Here is a 17,611-nt window from a genome sequence, read left to right on the forward strand (position 1 = left end):
TACACGTCGACGGTGACATGGCGACGACAGCATAACGACAACGACTACGATGTCACGAGGACGACTGTGACGACAATGGTTTGGCGACGGTCACGTGACGACGACGGTGATCACGATGGTACGAAGACAGTAACCTTGCCGAGAAACCAGAAGCGGACACCCAGTGTATCGGGAGGTAGCCAAATAATGCTTCGATTAAAAAAAAAAAAGAACAGGAAAGATTCAATGCTAATCATTGCCTCAGTAAATGAAGCCTACGTAGCAAAACGCTACAGAAGTCGCAAATCTTGGATATCGCTGATCCGCCAGATTCCACAGTTATGGAGGACATTGTTGTATAATCGCGAAGAGGAGATTAACGAGTGGCATTATGTATTTCTATCGCTCTACACCTGTGTGACAGACAATCAAGTACCCGAATGGCCAGTATCTGGCTCACGCGTTCTCTACAACTATGCTTTAAGAATATGTTTTCACGATTTTTCTTCAAACGTTGACTAATACGCATGCCCCTTCACTAGGAGCGTTGCGTTCTACCTGGTGAAGTTGATGTGCTCTTTTAGCGGTTGCAGTGAGCACGAGCCTTAGTGATGCTCGCGCACATGTCCAGGAACTTGCCTGCCTTGACGGTATTCACATGAAGGTACAGATTGCCGATACAGCCAGATGGTCGGCATGATGTATCTCAGATCCGCTGAATCACGCCGTGCACAAAAAAAACGCCGCCGACGAACTGTTAGTGGAGCGACTCATTTAAGTTCAGCAACATCACGGTCGCGTGCGGTCTGAATCGACAATCCGCCTCATCGTGTGAATCCAGCTTTAGCCGGCATACCTGCCCATAAGAAAAATATAGTGCCATAAATAAGATCATATGCTCATTCCACAAACCTCGTTGGACGTTGCAAGAAACTCTTGCGGGAGTGCTCACACAGCCCAAACTGCGACAATTGGAACCTCAATAAAACTTCTTTTTCCGTAGGGGGCTTTCTTCCTTCGAAGAAACAGCCTGTCCTTGCTATGTTTGCGCTCCATAAAAGTTTTGCGTATGTTGGACATTACATTCCCCGTAAGCAGTAACAGTCACCTTGCGTGCGTTTACTTTCTTAAACGCTGGCTACGGTGTTAGGCTGCTGAGCACGAGGTCGCGGGATCGAATCCCGGCCACGGCGGCCGCATTTCGATGGGGGCGAAATGCGAAAACACCCGTGTACTTAGATTTAGGTGCACGTTAAAGAACCCCAGGTGGTCGAAATTTCCGGAGTCCTCCACTACGGCGTGCCTCATAATCAGAAAGTGGTTTTGGCACGTAAAACCCCATATTTTTTTTTTACTGTCTTAAACGCTGCGTTCCGGGTACTTTCGGGTAACAAACTACAAGTGCGTATCAATGTGAGAAAGTGTTCCAGATAAGAATGCAGTGTGCGCAGAGAGTGAGGAAAATCAGATGCACTCAAATAGATTGCAGTCGTTTCGTGGAGACAAGATAAGCTCCAGTTGGAGTAAAATTAGAGCACAGCTTTTTTTACAATCCTGGTGTCATTATACACTGTGTATAATATATATATATATATATATATATATATATATATATATATATATATATATATATATATATATATATATATGTGTGTGTGTGTGTGTGTGTGTGTGTGTGTGTGTGTGTGTGTGTGTGTGTGTGTGTACCGGAATATCATTACTGGAAGACAGTTTTTGAAAGCGAACTGCGGTAAACATACGGCGAGGAACGAGAGGATGCATAACCAAGCACAGCGTTGTTGACTGCTCTGTGTTTGGTGATGCTTGCTCCTAAAATATGCAACAACTAACTCCCCTGTTCACGTTGTTCTTTCGGAATGGCACCAGGTGGTCACTATTTCGAACACGGCACAAGTGTTGGGCCAACGGTTTACGGGTTTGAGTTCCTCAAAAATGCAAGCACTTACATGCCTATAAACCGCGTTTGAAGAAACTAATTCTACCATATACAATGAACTTGACCATCTTTAAAAAGCACTTCTCTCCATGCGCGTAATGAGACGTTATCAAAAGTAATCCACAGATACGCCCCGACGGTATACGCAATATGTTGCGTCGGGAAATCCACTGAATGAATGAATGAATGAATGAATGAATGAATGAATGAATGAATGAATGAATGAATGAGTTACTTTAGTTTTAAAATTGCTCGATTCACTGTGCACGTTGGAAGCATAAACGTACCTTGGTGGGTGACAGTCCTGCGTTCAGGACTTGCGCCCCACGGTAGGCTCGGAGGCGTGGATCAATGTCGGGTTCGGGCAAGCTCATAAATCGGTCGATTCGTCGCAGCCAGTGGTAGTCAGCATATAGCAGTAGGCCGAAAAGCAGCGGACCTTCCAGCAACAGAGTGATTACCTCGTAGAATGCCGAGTACCAGTGAATGCCCAAAGGCCCGATCACGTAGAGCATACGGTCAGGGTCGGCGATGTCTGTACCATAACAAACAAGAAGTCGTAACAGACGCCTCGTTTGCCCTGAGACCGGCTTCTGAAAGGAGCAGTGCTTAAAAAAAATAGCATGCTGGTTCGAGGGATATGTTGGAATGTATGTGAAGCGGAGCTTTAGAGAATCGGTTAATGAAATGCTGTAGGAATAAACGCGATGCGCACAATTTTGTTTATTTTCCTCCTATGCGAAGTGCAATATCATGTAATGTTTGCTTTCATGCACGATGTGCCAGTTATGCCGAAATGGCGGAAATTTTGTCAAAAATGAAGCCAATAAATGAAACCACGATGTGCGGATGCACATCGTGGTTTCATTTATTGCATCCGCACGATGTATTTATTGCATCCGCTCGTGGTTTCATTTATGTGCATCCGCACGATGTGCGGATGCACATCGTGTGACCTTGACGCAGCGATATCACGTGGGCGAAGGCGGTGTGTGATGCACGTCGCTGCCACACGTCTAAATACATTGAAGCATTCTATACCCCTTGCGCAACAGTGGGAGACGTATCCATTCTGGAGGACTGGCCAACAATGGGCACTTACTCAGCACGCAAGAAGTAGAAGACCTAGGATGGATCATTGCGCGATACGATTGAAGCCAAACGAGTCGGCCCAACGTGAGACCGTTACCACAGGGCACTCGGTAAGCTTTAATGCCGCTACTCTGCAGGCAAAACTGCAGAGATTGATATGGTGGCTCAGGAATGCGTTGCTGCCGAGATTTCTAAGTGCCGCGGGCTGTCTCAGTTGGCATACTACTTCACGTCTCATGATCACTATATTAAGTGGTTAGATCATAAAATTTTATTTAAGAATAGTTGTTAGCAGAGTGCATTTTTCATCAGGAACGCGCCGACCAAGCTGCCTGCATTATAGTGGTGCTGTTATTTTGGTCACTTCGTGCGGTCACCAATGGTTATTCGTTTGAAACCCAGAGCAAAAAGTCAAGATTTAGAAGGGCAAAAGCCAACTCTAACGTCGTTGACATTACTGAAACTGCTTTGTTTGCCGACGGAGAGTTGATGTACGCAGCTGTAATGCGCGCATAGGCACAAACGCTACCATACCTCTTCCAATATCCCCTGTACCCCATATGTCCGCTATATGCACATATGGGGATCCCGAGTGTTTTCTTATAACATAAACCTTCATGGTGGAAGAAAGCCGTGGGAAAGAAACGGGACAAGAAAGAGAGGACAGGACTAGGTCTCCTCTCGTGTCATGTTTTCGCTTTCTTTAATTTTGTCGCCATGAAGGTGTACAAATAAGCTCAAGTTCAGAACATTTTTGTAAATCATGCGGAGCGTACCACATATCGCACGAGTATAACACGAGATTTTGCATGAGTAGCTGATATGCTCATATTTTGGTGAGGGTTATTTGTATATTTTTCGACAGGGCACTGATATGACAGGTATACGTGAGATCACATTTACCGTATGCTTATGCAAATGCATATAGATTTGACAGCTTGCTACGATAAATTAACCAATAAGGAGCACTAAAGTATTGATTAGGGTGAAAGTAAGCAGCAGGAGATTTAGCCCAGAGGTCAATCTTGCAGGCGATGGTTGAACAAAATGCACTGAATATTATCTTCGGCGTGACGAACCACCATATCGCAAATACTTTCAGTCGTCAGATGCATCGGCATCATAGTAGGCCAATTACTAGAAAAATGGGCTTTTGACGAACAGTTTCGAAACCACTTGAGACATCCACTGGTGTCAACGTTGCGTCGTTGGCAGTGTTACGCGCCTGCTTGTTGTGTGACCAAGCAACGGGATCATACCTGTCAATTCCTTTGCAAAAAATTTTGTGACGCAGTATGTCTGTGAAACTACGATCGAGTGCAAATTAGGTAGCCATCCCTGGTGCTCACATGCTTCGTTCTGCTTGGTCATTTGCTATTTCAGCTGTGCATTGGACACGCTGCGTATTGGAACCGATATTTTCGCCTATTGGGAGTTCCCTAAGTTCGCAATATTCATGTAATCTGTAACGTGGAAAGTTGGGCTAGTTGGTGAGTGATCATAGTACATTGCTGGTGAAGCAGCGCACTAACCAGGGAAATAATCGAAGCCTTTCATATTCACAAGAGGGGAGAGGGTTGTATCAGTCAGCCATCTGTACATCTAAGCCATGGTGAGGTTGCGTTTTTGGAAGTACACTAAAAAGAAGAGAAAAGAAAATGTGCAATAAAAGTGGTTGTTAGGGTTGCAACAAATTACGATAGGATTGCACACCATGATAGATAAGTGCCATGCCTTTGACGCCCGAGTATATGAGCGGGCAAACGATATATATATATATATAAAACCTCTAATCTTGCCCTGATTTGCTTTGACGCCTGAGGGTGCGCAGGTATATAAACATGAAGTATGTGTTCTGAAATAAAATAGTTGCGAGTGCAGCGAGTGTCGTCTATTCCTGCTTGTCTTCACTGTGTCCGTGTTTGTGCGCTGCTTCACCAGCAAGGTACTATGATTCATGTAATCGCTGCGGCTTACACACGCGAGTGCAACGACAACAAAATAACTATTTTTATTTCATCAACGTTTATTTTGTAAGATAACGTCATAAGAATGTCGATCTTGGCAGATTAAATACTCCGAAATAGATTTTAACCTCTAATTAAAATATCTCATAACTGTTTGACGACTTCATGCTTGATGTGTGATGTCAACTCTATAACGTCACTGTGTAAAAAAAAAAATGAGAACGCTCAACATTTTGTACTTGACGCAGCAAATTTTCTGAAATACCAATGTGATAACATTTTAATCAAAATGATTTTTCTTTCATTGCTTACGCTGAAAGACAGGTATTTATTTTAGCAAACTTAGTTCCTATTGGGTAGGTTTTATGAATTATTCGGTAGCGAAACTAGTTTTGTCCGTTTCTTCTGAATTCTGAATTAACATTTTTGTGCAGCATTGCAGCACAAAAATGATTGTGAGCATCGCAGCATTGCTCACGTAGCACTTAGGCAAGTTTGAGCAGACGGTGTTCTTATGCACAGAAAAGACAGCCTCAATTTTTGAAGAAAAACTGCACAATGAACCAGTCATGCCGCTCACATGTACAGGTTTATTTGATTCTTGGATGCGTTCAGCAGGGCTAGGTGTTCTCCTATGTTCTTTGTAGCGGAGTATCCATACATGTTTGATATGTACCACCTACATGCCACCGTTTGACACTTTCGTGCCCTCTGAATACTACAATCAGGAGGGCAGCGAAATACAACCCCATAGTTAAGTGACGTACATGCCAAACCTTTTCCCTAAACAACGCAAAAAACGGGCAGAATATTTGATGCTACCGAAAAAGTGACAAACAGAAATGTAATGTCACTAAAACTGTCATATTTTCTCAGATTGTTTTTTTCACGGCAAACTTTTCACGATGCGGAAACATGTGGTACATGTCTCTGCGACTTCGAACGTACGCGCCAGCAAGTCGTTTGCGCGTAGCACGCATATGGCAAACTATGTGGCAATGAGTATAAATAGAGCTTCCTCACGCGTGCAGCACTGTTGCAGTGACATCTTGAAAGCGACGGACTTCTCTTGGCAGGCTGAGTCGAGAACCTGTCCACCCCGTCGGCAGATGGCGTTCTCAGAGGCCAACTGCAGCACCTTCGTCATGCCACGCGAGTACGAATAGGACGGCAGCAGCCGCGCGAACTGCAGCACCGTCGTGATGAACACCGTGAGGGGGACGCTGCTCAGTGTTTCCGCGTAGTGTTCCATGAACACACAGCCCGCGCAGCACAATGACGCTGCGCATGGCAAGCAGAAAGTGTGGAGAGATGTAACCGCAAGGTTTGACCGGATTCTGGGTTATTACGCGCCAGAAGCGCAATGTGATTTAGAGGAGCACCGTTATGGGTAGCCCATAATCGTCCTGGTCTAAGCGTGAAACTCGGGGGATTGGCATTAGGTAAAACGAAGTTTTATGGTTTGTATACCGGTCATTTTAGTGTCGCGAAGATAGTCCCAGTCAGTTACACTTCAGTTATCCGACTGCTAGACATGAACGAGCAGTGGCAGTGAGTTATGCATAACTACAGCGCACAGGACACAGAGAACAGATACCCATTACAAGCAGCAGTTAACTTCACACCATTCAAGTATTGTTTTGAGATATTCGGGCGGGCCTTAACAGCATCCCCGGAACAGACATAAATTATACCTTGCGGGCTCACATCGGTAGCGTCTGCATACGTCACGAACTCGAGTGTTTTGAGTAGGGATAAGCGAGCTTGATTCTCCAATGACCGCTCTCTCCCCATACAGATTGGAATTTGCAGCGTTTCAACGGGGCTGCGATCTTTTGCAGGGGGCGGCGGGAATTGTGCGAATATAATTGGAATAACAACTGCGATAAATGCAGAGTTTTTATTTTGTCACATGCTTGCCGGCAGAGTTCAACTGCCATGGCTTTGTCGTGGGTTGTCCAGTCACCAAACCCTCAGCTCAGCGCCGGCGCTGCACCTAGAGCTGGCGACTGGAGACTGGATTAACTGCGCCTACTGCAGATGGGTGTGCGATAGTAAAAGATTCTCGTGCGTCAGAAGAATGTAAAACGAATAAGTCAAGTCGAGGTTGCAAACGCACCAATCATCATATGACTAACCCCAGAATGCTCAAACATCCTCGAGTTCAAGTTGTTTCTTCACGCTATGATGAGGGTGATTTATTGGCATAGCTTTTGAAATGGGGCGGTGACAAATAGTCACCTAGCCTGCTTGATTTAGTCAGTTATGCTGTATATGTTTTTCGTTCTAGCAATATTTGTATAGATCTCGCATTTCTTTTTTTTCTTCCTCAAAGCTTCTGTGTACTTTGTACCGCTCTCTATGACCATAACAGATCCATTCGTAGCAATCTCTTCTCCAATTTTTCTTCCACCAATACTATAAACGTCTCCCACTTATCTCAACTGATGACCGGTTGATGCTTACGTCCGCTTTAAATTCGAGTTGAGCAAAGTGCCACGCTTTGACTGAAGAAGGCGCTTTGATTGTCAAGAATCTCTATGGTGCGCCAAGGAAGCGCAGTGACCACTTCTCTCAAAAGGCACCGCGACCACCCACTCTCCTGAGCAGAGGTGGAGTTTTGAGTGGAGGGATGTTTTAACATACGGCGGTCAACATATGTATGCCAAAGGTGCAGTGCAGTTCATTACGTCAAGTGTGAATGCTTTGTCTCCGCGAAAGGGTAATCAAACATCTCGTAGACGCACGCTGCATTCAAAAGCGCAACAACTTCGCGTTCCTTTATTGTGGCTTCATTCTCGCTTATTCGCGAAAGCAAAGAAAAGCAGGCGTGCTTGCAGCATATGTGGCAGTAGCTGTATGCGCACAGCGAAATCGCCTACTTACATATTATAAACGTGGAGATGGCAAGCGTAGAGAATCCGTAGCCAGGGTTGTCAAAAAAGAAGGAACATAGGTAGATGAATGGTAGCGCGGCGTAACCGTGCAGGATATTCAATATAAAGATGAGTTCTGTGGGATATGAAGAGCAAAAAACAAGCAGACAGCACCTATTAATCTCGGTCGGCAACTAACTGGTCTGGAGCACGATGATATAAAACAGCAAGCTTTGCGAAATAATAGAATGTAACAAAGCTTTCTGTTTCACAGTCAGCTTCGTGCTCATAGGTTAACAAGTGAGAACTGCATAATTTGCAAACAAGAAATATTGACAAGTGCTCAAAGACGTATTGCAAACCGACTTAATATTCGCAAAAAGACTTCGCGGTCTCCGTCCGAGGCAATACAGGTGCACGCGATGACCCGTAGAACAAACGTAAGTTTTACTTCAAACTACATCGGATGATTCAACGAAATTTTCGCGTCGCTTCCAGTGCACTGAAAATATATAGCCAGCATGGCTGGAGAGAAAGCGCCATGCTAGTGAATATTTATTTCTGCGGCCCCGTTTAGCAGTGAAATGAAAAAAATAAATGTCACAGTCTCGAACGTAAGGCGAAGCATTGATTGCGATAGCAAATTAACAGACAGCTGTAAGAAGTAAGGATAGTAGCTTTATCGGCCGTATGAGCTCGTAAACATTCGCCTACTAACTTAACAAGCATGGGGTCACGCGCACAGGCAAATATAAACACCACTCGATGAGCGCGGACACTCGCTGTCAGAACGCTGGCGTGAGGGAGAACGGAAGCAGCAGCGAGCGAATTGATTTTCGTGCTGCCTCTCGCTTCAACGCGAAATAAACGACGAGAACAAAGCGGCCACAACGCTACGAGCCCCCGGACCTAGACTATGAACTCATCACACATCACGTTCAAAATAAGGCACAGGTGGTAGAGCCATATACCCAGCAGCCGCCGGAGTAGAAGGAGCGGTCTCTTGCGTGCGACGGAAGACAGCGCGCTTCCTTCCCGCTTTCATCCCTTGCGCGCACGAGAATGAGCCGCCATCGTCGGCTCACCCTCGCACCCTTTAAATAGCACACACAGCATACACCTAATGAATTGGTGTAATGACAACGATCTAGTCATTACTCCATCTAAAACGAAATGTGTAGTATTTCATTCGCACGAAAAATCACAAATTATTCCTCCTTCGTTAACCTTAGGCAATCATTCTATTCCCATTAGAGACTCTGTTTCATTTCTAGGGGTTATCCTAGACATCCATCTCAAGTTTCACCTGCACATCAATCACGTCAAGCTGAAGCGCGCTTTTGGTATCCGTGCACTTATCAAGGCACGACACTATTTTTCTCCTTCTGCATTGCTTGCACTCTACTTTGCGTTCATTCATTCACACATTAACTACGGATTAATCGTTTGGGGTAATACGTATCTATGTCACTTGTCTTCAGTTCAGCATATACAAAATCGAGCAATCCGTATCATCACTCACAGTTCACCGCGCGCTAATGCCATCGGCCTGCTTGAGCAGTACAAAATTTTATGTATAAAAAGATTATTCAACTACAATTTAGCAATAATGTTTTATAAATTGCTTGATTCCCAGCTGACCTTTCAATATATTCAAAGCAGCTCCCTTAGAAATACAAACCCTACTAGGTTCGCTTCTAATTATAATTTTCTGTTACCATCAGTTCGTAGTAACTATGGTGAAAAACATCTACATTCGCTACCATTACACTTTGGAATCGTTTGCCTGCTGCGCTTAAAATACTACCTACATTTCAGCGTTTCAAAGCTTCGCTAAAAGATATTTCGCTAACCTCTGATAATTTTTCCTAATAAATATCTGTGTTTTCATAATCAGCTAGCTGATAAGTATCACCCACTCTTTATTTTTTTGCAGTGTTCACATTGCGCCACATTTTTTCGCCCTCTTTGTTCGTTCTTTATTTTTGTTTTTTTGCCTTTAACAAATGTATAAATTTTGTCACTCCCGTTGCTATATCTGTTACACTATACCGATTAGAGCATAGTTTGTTTGGTTTTTTTCTTTTTTCATTTCGTTATCATTTCCTTTTCTTGCAACTAATATATCGTTATGCTGTCCACTGTTATGCTGCCAACTATGTTACAATTCTGTTGTAGTTACTAACCGAGGGTCCCGTTTTCAGTATCATTACTTTGGGACTCTCGTCTGTATATTACATTTATGTACCTATGTTTTTTCATATGAGTAAACTTCAACTTCGACTTCAACTTCAACGGCGCGCGATGACAATTTTATCGCCTCTTGTAGTTTATACGGAACATCATGGCGGTGGCGACGCCGACGGCAGAAATGCATTCAGAGTGTCCATTTATTTGCTATCCTAATAAAAAAAGGCTTAGTATGCTGTGCCTTGAAGTATCGGCAATTTTCAATAATGCCCGACACAGCATACGCAACAGCCCACTGTATTCGTCCGGTGATATGAGAATACAGTCAAACACGTAGTATTAACATGATTAAGGAAATTTTTTTCTCACCATTTCTAACGAAAACTCAATCGCAAGGCCACAGGACAGCTTTGTTTGCGTACAAGGTTATATAATTGTTGTTGCCAACGCACGTTTGCACGAAAGGCCATAAGCCAGTGTCTCTGAGAAGCAACCTTTACTCCAATGTAAGAGCTACAGGCATATGTCGGTGTAGTCTGTAGTATTTTAGCGCAGGGGTGCTATAACGTAAAGCTATTCCAAAGTATTCTATTCCAATTCTGCAATCAACCCTAGACGAATGCTAAAAAAAATTTCGGACTACCCCCAATCCGTATGTCTGGCTGTCACGCGACGTCACGAAAATGGCGAAGACGCCCCTTTTCATGTGATTTTGATTTGTGCACACTGATTAGGCGTGATTATACCAAACGAAAGAACCATAATTATTTATGATTCCATGCCTTTTTCGCCATTAGCCCTCTGCCATTGGTCAAGCGTTTTCGGGCTGTGCTCACTTCGCCTGTATGTCACGCGACGTCATAAAACCGCGAAAACTCGCCGCGTCTATATGACGTCTAGGCGTTAAAGGCGCATTGATATGCCGAATCAAATTGAATTTTTTTTTCTGAATAGCCAGGCAGTGCTCCGTTCCAAAAGAAATAGAAGATGGCTGCCCACCGATCGCACTGGCATCGGCAAGTCGGAGCTGCCAGGTAGCATGGATTTATTTGCGTATAAAAATGAAAACCATTCCACTTTGTGAAGATGGAATGGCAGCAAAACATGATGACAGTCAAAGCTTTCAAACGAAAAGCAAAGTGCTTTCGCTGCCATTCCATCTTCACAGAGTGGAATGGCTGTCATTTTTTTGCGTTGCAAGTCTGGCGTCGTTCCTCGTTCGAAGAAGGCCGGGCTCGCGATCGTCGTTTTCGTTCGGCATCGCGGGAACATTCCTCGTCGGCGGTCGTTTCGAGCCGCCGCCGTTTACGTTCTCATTGCGGTTCCCTCCGGCGCTCCTCGTACGCATGTTGTTCTTCGATTGTACGAAATATACGCGTCCGCCCCATCGATAACGCAGCTGTTTTTAGCGCCGATACATCTCCTGCTAATACACTGCGATAACCTTGACGTAACGCTATTTCCACGGTGAGCGTTCTAACCTGTTCCGCATTTCGACATCTGAGCAGCCGCACTGCACCCGCATGAGTTTCTTAGAAGACGCTAAGTCCATTTCTGTTGTCGGACGCAAAAAATACATAAAAAATAAACTACGGAAGGTTAGCAATATACAGCGTTCGCTGTAATAACATTTTTTTTGCGTTGCAGTTTAACGTTATCGGCATTACTCTGACGACTCTTCCTTGCTGAGGATCCGTCTTAGTGGCATTTTTATCCTTCCGTTGTACGCCGCCGCAATTTTCGACCAGCTACCGCAAGCTAAGCAAGGGAAAAAGGACCAATCGCAGATGCGTTTCTCATCCGGGTACCTGCTTTGCTTGTGGGGGCTCGGACCCATCGAAGCCCTCTACACTTGTGCGTGCCCCTCGCCTCGTGTCAGCCAATTAGATAAAAAAAAACTGCTCAATGTGGACAATGCTATTCACTTTGAAAGCAAAATAAGTATCTCCTATAAACGAGGACAACGTTTGATTGGGCTTTTCAAACGCTGCGGGTTACCACCCGAAGCTTGCGTCGGTGGTTACGGAAACTTGACGTCAGGAGATTGGAATAGTTTTACGTTATATAGGGCTCCAGTATAGAAACCTTGACGGACTTACGAATGTAGCTGAAATTCAGTGATTCCGCGTGGAAGTAGGCTATGGGCGGCAAGATAAAGATGGCGGTGCCCATGTAAAACATAAAATCCCAGAGAAAATTGGTGATCCAGTAGAGAAACGGGCCGATTCCTGCGATGATGTGCAGGTGCTTCACCTGCAGAGAAAGAAAGAAGCACTCACATTAACTCGCCACTCTCATGTCGGACTGAACATTGAAAAAATTAAACAATCGCCGTCAATATCACCGCTAATTATCGTCAATCAAAGCGAACAACAAAGAAAGGCTCGCTTACATCGATTCCCATAGTGCATGGGATCCACATATTTCTTTTTCTGGCATAACATGCTTGCATTGGAGGGTTTTATTAGTGCGGTAGTACTTTTACAGCTCATATATTTTCTCACGTAGAATTGAGCGTACGCATAAATAAGAACTGTTTCCGGTATTCACGTAGCTAAGCTCATATATTTCAGGTGTGTCACACTCACTACTGGAAAAAGCTAGCTATTTTTTAAAGGATCTTTTAACTTCCTGCATGGCCAAGAATGGTATCATATATATATATATATATATATATATATATACACACGCTCATATTATTACTTACTTTTTTTCATGACCAGCACTTCGGGACGGACGCACACACTGGTGCCACATTTTTTGTAATATTCATTGCGCGAAGGCTTGCCAAGAAAGTGCATATTTACGCAGATACGAAAAATACATGCGCCTGAGACCCGAAGGACTATACAGTGTTTGGGAAAGTGACTGCATCTTCGTAGGGTTGTATGGACAGCATCTGAATTAAGGTTAGGGTGTTAAACAGACGAGCGAGGCGGGTACGTACCGCCTTTGTATCGAACTCAAGTAGTCAAAGTCAAAGCCTCACTCAAAGTCAAAGTAGTGGTATGGTGCTTCGTACGCACTCCAGCGAGTCTTGACGATGGCGCAGTAATGAAATGTAGGTCTATCCTACAGTGAGCCATATAACCTCTTTCCCCATTAAATGAACTGAATCTGCGGCTAAAACACATGTACAACCTAATCGCGCGCAGGCATAACAACAAAGGTACAGTTATTATTTTGCTATCGCTGACTAAACAAGCAGTCCCAAACATGCCAGGGTATATGACCCGCCACGGTTGCTCAGTGGCTATGGTGTTGGGCTTCTGAGCACGAGGTCGCGGGATCGAGTCCCGGCCACGGCGGCGGCATTTCAATTTGAGGCGAAAACACCCGTGTACTTAGATTTCGGTGCACGTTAAAGAACCCGGGGTGGTCGAAATTTAGGGAGTCCTCCACTACGGCGAGCCTCGTAATCAGAAAGTGGTTTTGGCACGTAAAACCCCATAATTTAATTTTTTTTCCAAGGGTATACATTCTGTCAAGTATGGTTCTCTGGTGCAAGTGTGTAAGAACCCTCGCTGGGTGACATGGAGGCCACCGTCGAGAACAACCATTACCTGCTGTCCGACCCTGTAATCGGCGTTACAACGGTAACCCTTCAATTGCGTGAAGGATAAGGACTGTTGAACCTCTCAGTAGTTTCATCCAGCATGGGATTAACGCGCAGTGAATGAATATGACCGAACTTTGTCTGTTTGGCTTCGAACGGCTTTGAGAGTTTCCAGTTTATTTATTTTGAACAATATTCTGCTATAAAACCATTTTAAGTATACCGTACGGCAAAACATTGTGTAATGAAATATCGGGCCCTAAATGCGCTTGTGCAGAACTCTATGAAGAACTCATCAGCGGAAATCCCGAGCAAGCTCTTTTTATTAAAGTTCATCCTTTACCTCTCTTTCTCTCTCTCAGAGACATACATAGGCACGCAAAATTTTTTATTTAGCGTTAGGGGCGGTGCTTTATTAGAATGACTAGTGTAACAACATGGCAGCGCCGAAGCCGCCCGCATTGATCCGAATCAGTCCCCTGCTCTCCGTTTTGGTTGCAAAACATAAACGATGAAATCATATGTCGCTCAGTCGTCTCTTCTGGAGGATCGGGTATTGGTGATGTTTCTTTGCGATTTTTGAGATCAGCTCACTTACTGGACGATGCCCAAACCTTAGGAAAGAGACTGCTGCTGTCGGGAAAGGGCTGTCATAGATGCGCGCTCACACACACACACACACACACACACACACACACACACACACACACACACACACACACACACACACACACACACACACACACACACACACACACACACACACACACACACGCACACAAACACACACACACAATATATATATATATATATATATATATATATATATATATATATATATATATATACGGTGTCCCAGCTCACTTGGACCAATATTTTAAAGATACCCAAAAGGTCTTGAGAAATCGTACCGACTGCATAGTAGCCGTAGTCGTATGTACTTACGGCAAGCATTTTTTTCATCAAGAGGTATTACCTAATGAATTACTTCTAATTAGTTACCTTTTTAATTGTGGCTTGAATCGCAAACATATCAATTACAAAGTTGTTGGGCACCTCAAATAACCTAGGACTCAAGCATTTGTTTAGTGCTCAGCTTTGTCTCGTTGGTTTTTACGAGAAAAAACGAAAAGCGCGCGGAATATCTAAAACACGAAATAGGCGCTCGCGCGCCGCTACTCAAGCGCTCCCAAGCAAATAACCACGGGTACACGGCTTTGCTATCGGCGGCAGCTCGATACAGGGCTTCACGCTATGTGATGGTCGCGATCTCAAGAGAACACACCACTGACGCATTGATGAGCATTGCGAAGCCTTCTACGATAAGAGAATGCAGCCGTATATCTTTCGATGGTTGCTTGTAGGCGTTTGAGTAGCGGCGTGCGAGTGCGCGTCTATTTCGTATTTCGCGCATTTCGCGGGATTTTGTTTTTCTTGGAAAAACAACCAGGACCACTTCAGCACGAAATAAATGCTTGATTAGGAGGTTATGTAAGGTGCCCTACAACTTTGTAATTGATATGTTTGCGATGCAAGCAATAAATAAATAGTTCGGTAATCAAAAGTAAATAATTATTACTTCGTGATGAAAAAATTGTTGCCGTTAGTGCATATGACTACGGCTACTATGCAGTTGGTGTGATTTGTCTAGAGCTCTTGGGTACATTTAAAATCTTGTGCCAAGTTAGCCTGGTATACCCTATATATATATATATATATATGTATATATATATATATATATATATATATATATATATATATATATATGTATATATATATATATATATGTATATATATATATATATATATATATATATATAATCAGAAGGTGGCACCACAGCATGTTGGCCATCCATTCGCCAAGCGGAACGCTCTGTTGAAAGGTCTGATAGAGGACATGCGTGGTCGTATCCGTTGTGCATGCGTCAACGTCAACAACCGGAACACTATACCAAAAAATTCCTGTAAATCCAACAATACGCAATGAACGCAATACGCAATGAAGAATGCTGTAATGTATTTAATGATGTGTTCTCTTCACATGTTACCACAATGCCTAGTGGATTACCGCTTTTATCCAATTCTGGTTTTTCGCCCATGGATCCAATCTCTATTGACTGGGTTGGTGTTAGCTGCCTAATAAACAATCAAAAAACGTCCTCCTCTGCCGGCCCAGACTGCCTGAACTCAAAAATTTTGAAGTGTACTGATGTATTTTCTGCTGTTATCTTGTCACACATTTTCACTCAGTCATTACAGCAGTCTGTTCTTCCAAACGACTGGTGCGTGGGAAAGGTGATTCCAGTTCATAAATCAGGTAACACACACTTACCCAGCAATTACAGGCCTATCTCACTAACTAGCATTTCATGTAAAATTCTTGAGCATATAATATATTCACATTTGGCTGAGTTTTTAGAATCAAACTCCTTTTTCAACCCCTGTCAACATGGTTTCCGTAAGTTCTTTTCCTGTGAAACACAGCTCTTAACATTTACTAATGACCTCTTTGCAATTTCTGATCTAGGTACCGACATTGACTGCGTATTTCTTGATTTTGCGAAGGCCTTTGACTCTGTGACCCATGATTTACTTCTGCTTAAGCTGTCTCAACTTAACTTGGACGCAAATGTACTCGAGTGGATAAAAAACTTTCTTTCTAACAGGACGCAGTTTGTAAACGCTAATAACTGTAATTCTCGGTTTTCTAACGTACCAGCAGGTGTTCCTCAAGGGTCAGTCCTGGGTCCACTTCTCTTTCTAATCTATATTAACGATCTTCCGAACTGCGTTCTTTCCTCTTCCATAAAGCTTTTCGCGGATGACTGTGTTCTCTGCCGTAAAATTACTAATCCTTCAGATTCCCAAGAGCTGCAGGACGACCTTAACCGCGTAATTGAGTGGTGTTCTAATTGGTGCATGCAACTAAATTCAAATAAATGCAAGGCCATGCGTATATCTCGTAACACTGCCACGCACACCTACTTTATTAATGGTGCACCTGTGACGTCAGTTAGCTCTTACAAGTATCTCGGCCTTCACATATCAAATAACCTTTCTTGGCACTCGCATATTGACTATGTTACTAAAAACGCTAATAGCATGCTTGGTTATTTACGCCGTAATTTTAGCTCTGCCCCTTCTTCCCTGAAGCTAACCCTTTATAAAACTTTAGTTCGCTCCAAATTGGAATATGCTTCAGCCATTTGGGATCCGACTCAGTCGTCATTAGTTTCTTCTCTTGAAAGTATTCAAAACCGCAGTGCACGCTTTATATTATCTAATTATTCTCGCTATGCAAGTATTTCTTCAATGAAACGAACTCTTAACTTACCTGATCTTTCGTCACGCCGCAAATATTCCCGTCTCTCCCTTTTTCACAAAGTTTTTCACTTGAACCCCCTTTTAAAAGAGACCCTTCTTACCCCTCCGTCATATATTTCTGCCCGCACTGACCACAGCCTTAAAATGGGGGTGCCATTGTGCCGTACTAACCGGTACAGTGACTCATTCATCCCCAGGACAAGCACGGACTGGAATCGCCTTCCCGCCTCAATCGCACTCATCACCGACCCTACTAACTTCAAAACCGCCGTTCAGAATGCCTTTTGTTAATATCTTTTGTAAATTTTTTGTTAATACTTGTTTGTATTTCTTATTTTTTACTGCATTACTTGTTTTGACTCCACTCCTTTCTGTAACGCCTTCGGGCCTTGAAAGTACGTGAAATAAATAAATAAATAAATAGATTACGCATGTGGGCTGAGGCTAATTTCTTTGCTGCCTTTAGGAAACTATATGTGCTTGGGAATATAGAAACATAAAACGTATTACTGCGCTTTCTGTTCCACAAACGATTTCAAGAACGCTGGAAGCTCCAAGTACGAAGGTTAGAGAAGTCCATGTACTAAGCGTCCATCTCATGGCAATGAAACGACCGCAGTGCCATGGATTCCTCTTGTAGCTTTTGTGGGCAACTCTGTGCGGCACACAC

At 43.6% G+C, this 17,611-nt stretch overlaps 1 protein-coding gene across 1 annotated transcript in view; it reads right to left on the reverse strand.

Moving 5' to 3' along the window:
• LOC135908470 (phospholipid-transporting ATPase ABCA3-like) overlaps positions 1 to 17,611 on the reverse strand; it is an 84,585-nt gene that overhangs the window by 16,931 nt on the left and 50,043 nt on the right. Inside the window, exons 18-21 of the mRNA XM_065440248.2 lie at positions 12,161 to 12,314; positions 7,882 to 8,007; positions 6,019 to 6,276; positions 2,224 to 2,471 (exon numbers count right to left, since the gene is read on the reverse strand). Coding sequence (XP_065296320.1) covers positions 2,224 to 2,471; positions 6,019 to 6,276; positions 7,882 to 8,007; positions 12,161 to 12,314 — 786 coding nt within the window. The remainder of the gene's footprint in view (positions 1 to 2,223; positions 2,472 to 6,018; positions 6,277 to 7,881; positions 8,008 to 12,160; positions 12,315 to 17,611) is intronic.

Source organism: Dermacentor albipictus, chromosome 1 (assembly GCF_038994185.2).
Source record: "Dermacentor albipictus isolate Rhodes 1998 colony chromosome 1, USDA_Dalb.pri_finalv2, whole genome shotgun sequence".
NCBI classification, from domain to species: domain Eukaryota; kingdom Metazoa; phylum Arthropoda; class Arachnida; order Ixodida; family Ixodidae; genus Dermacentor; species Dermacentor albipictus.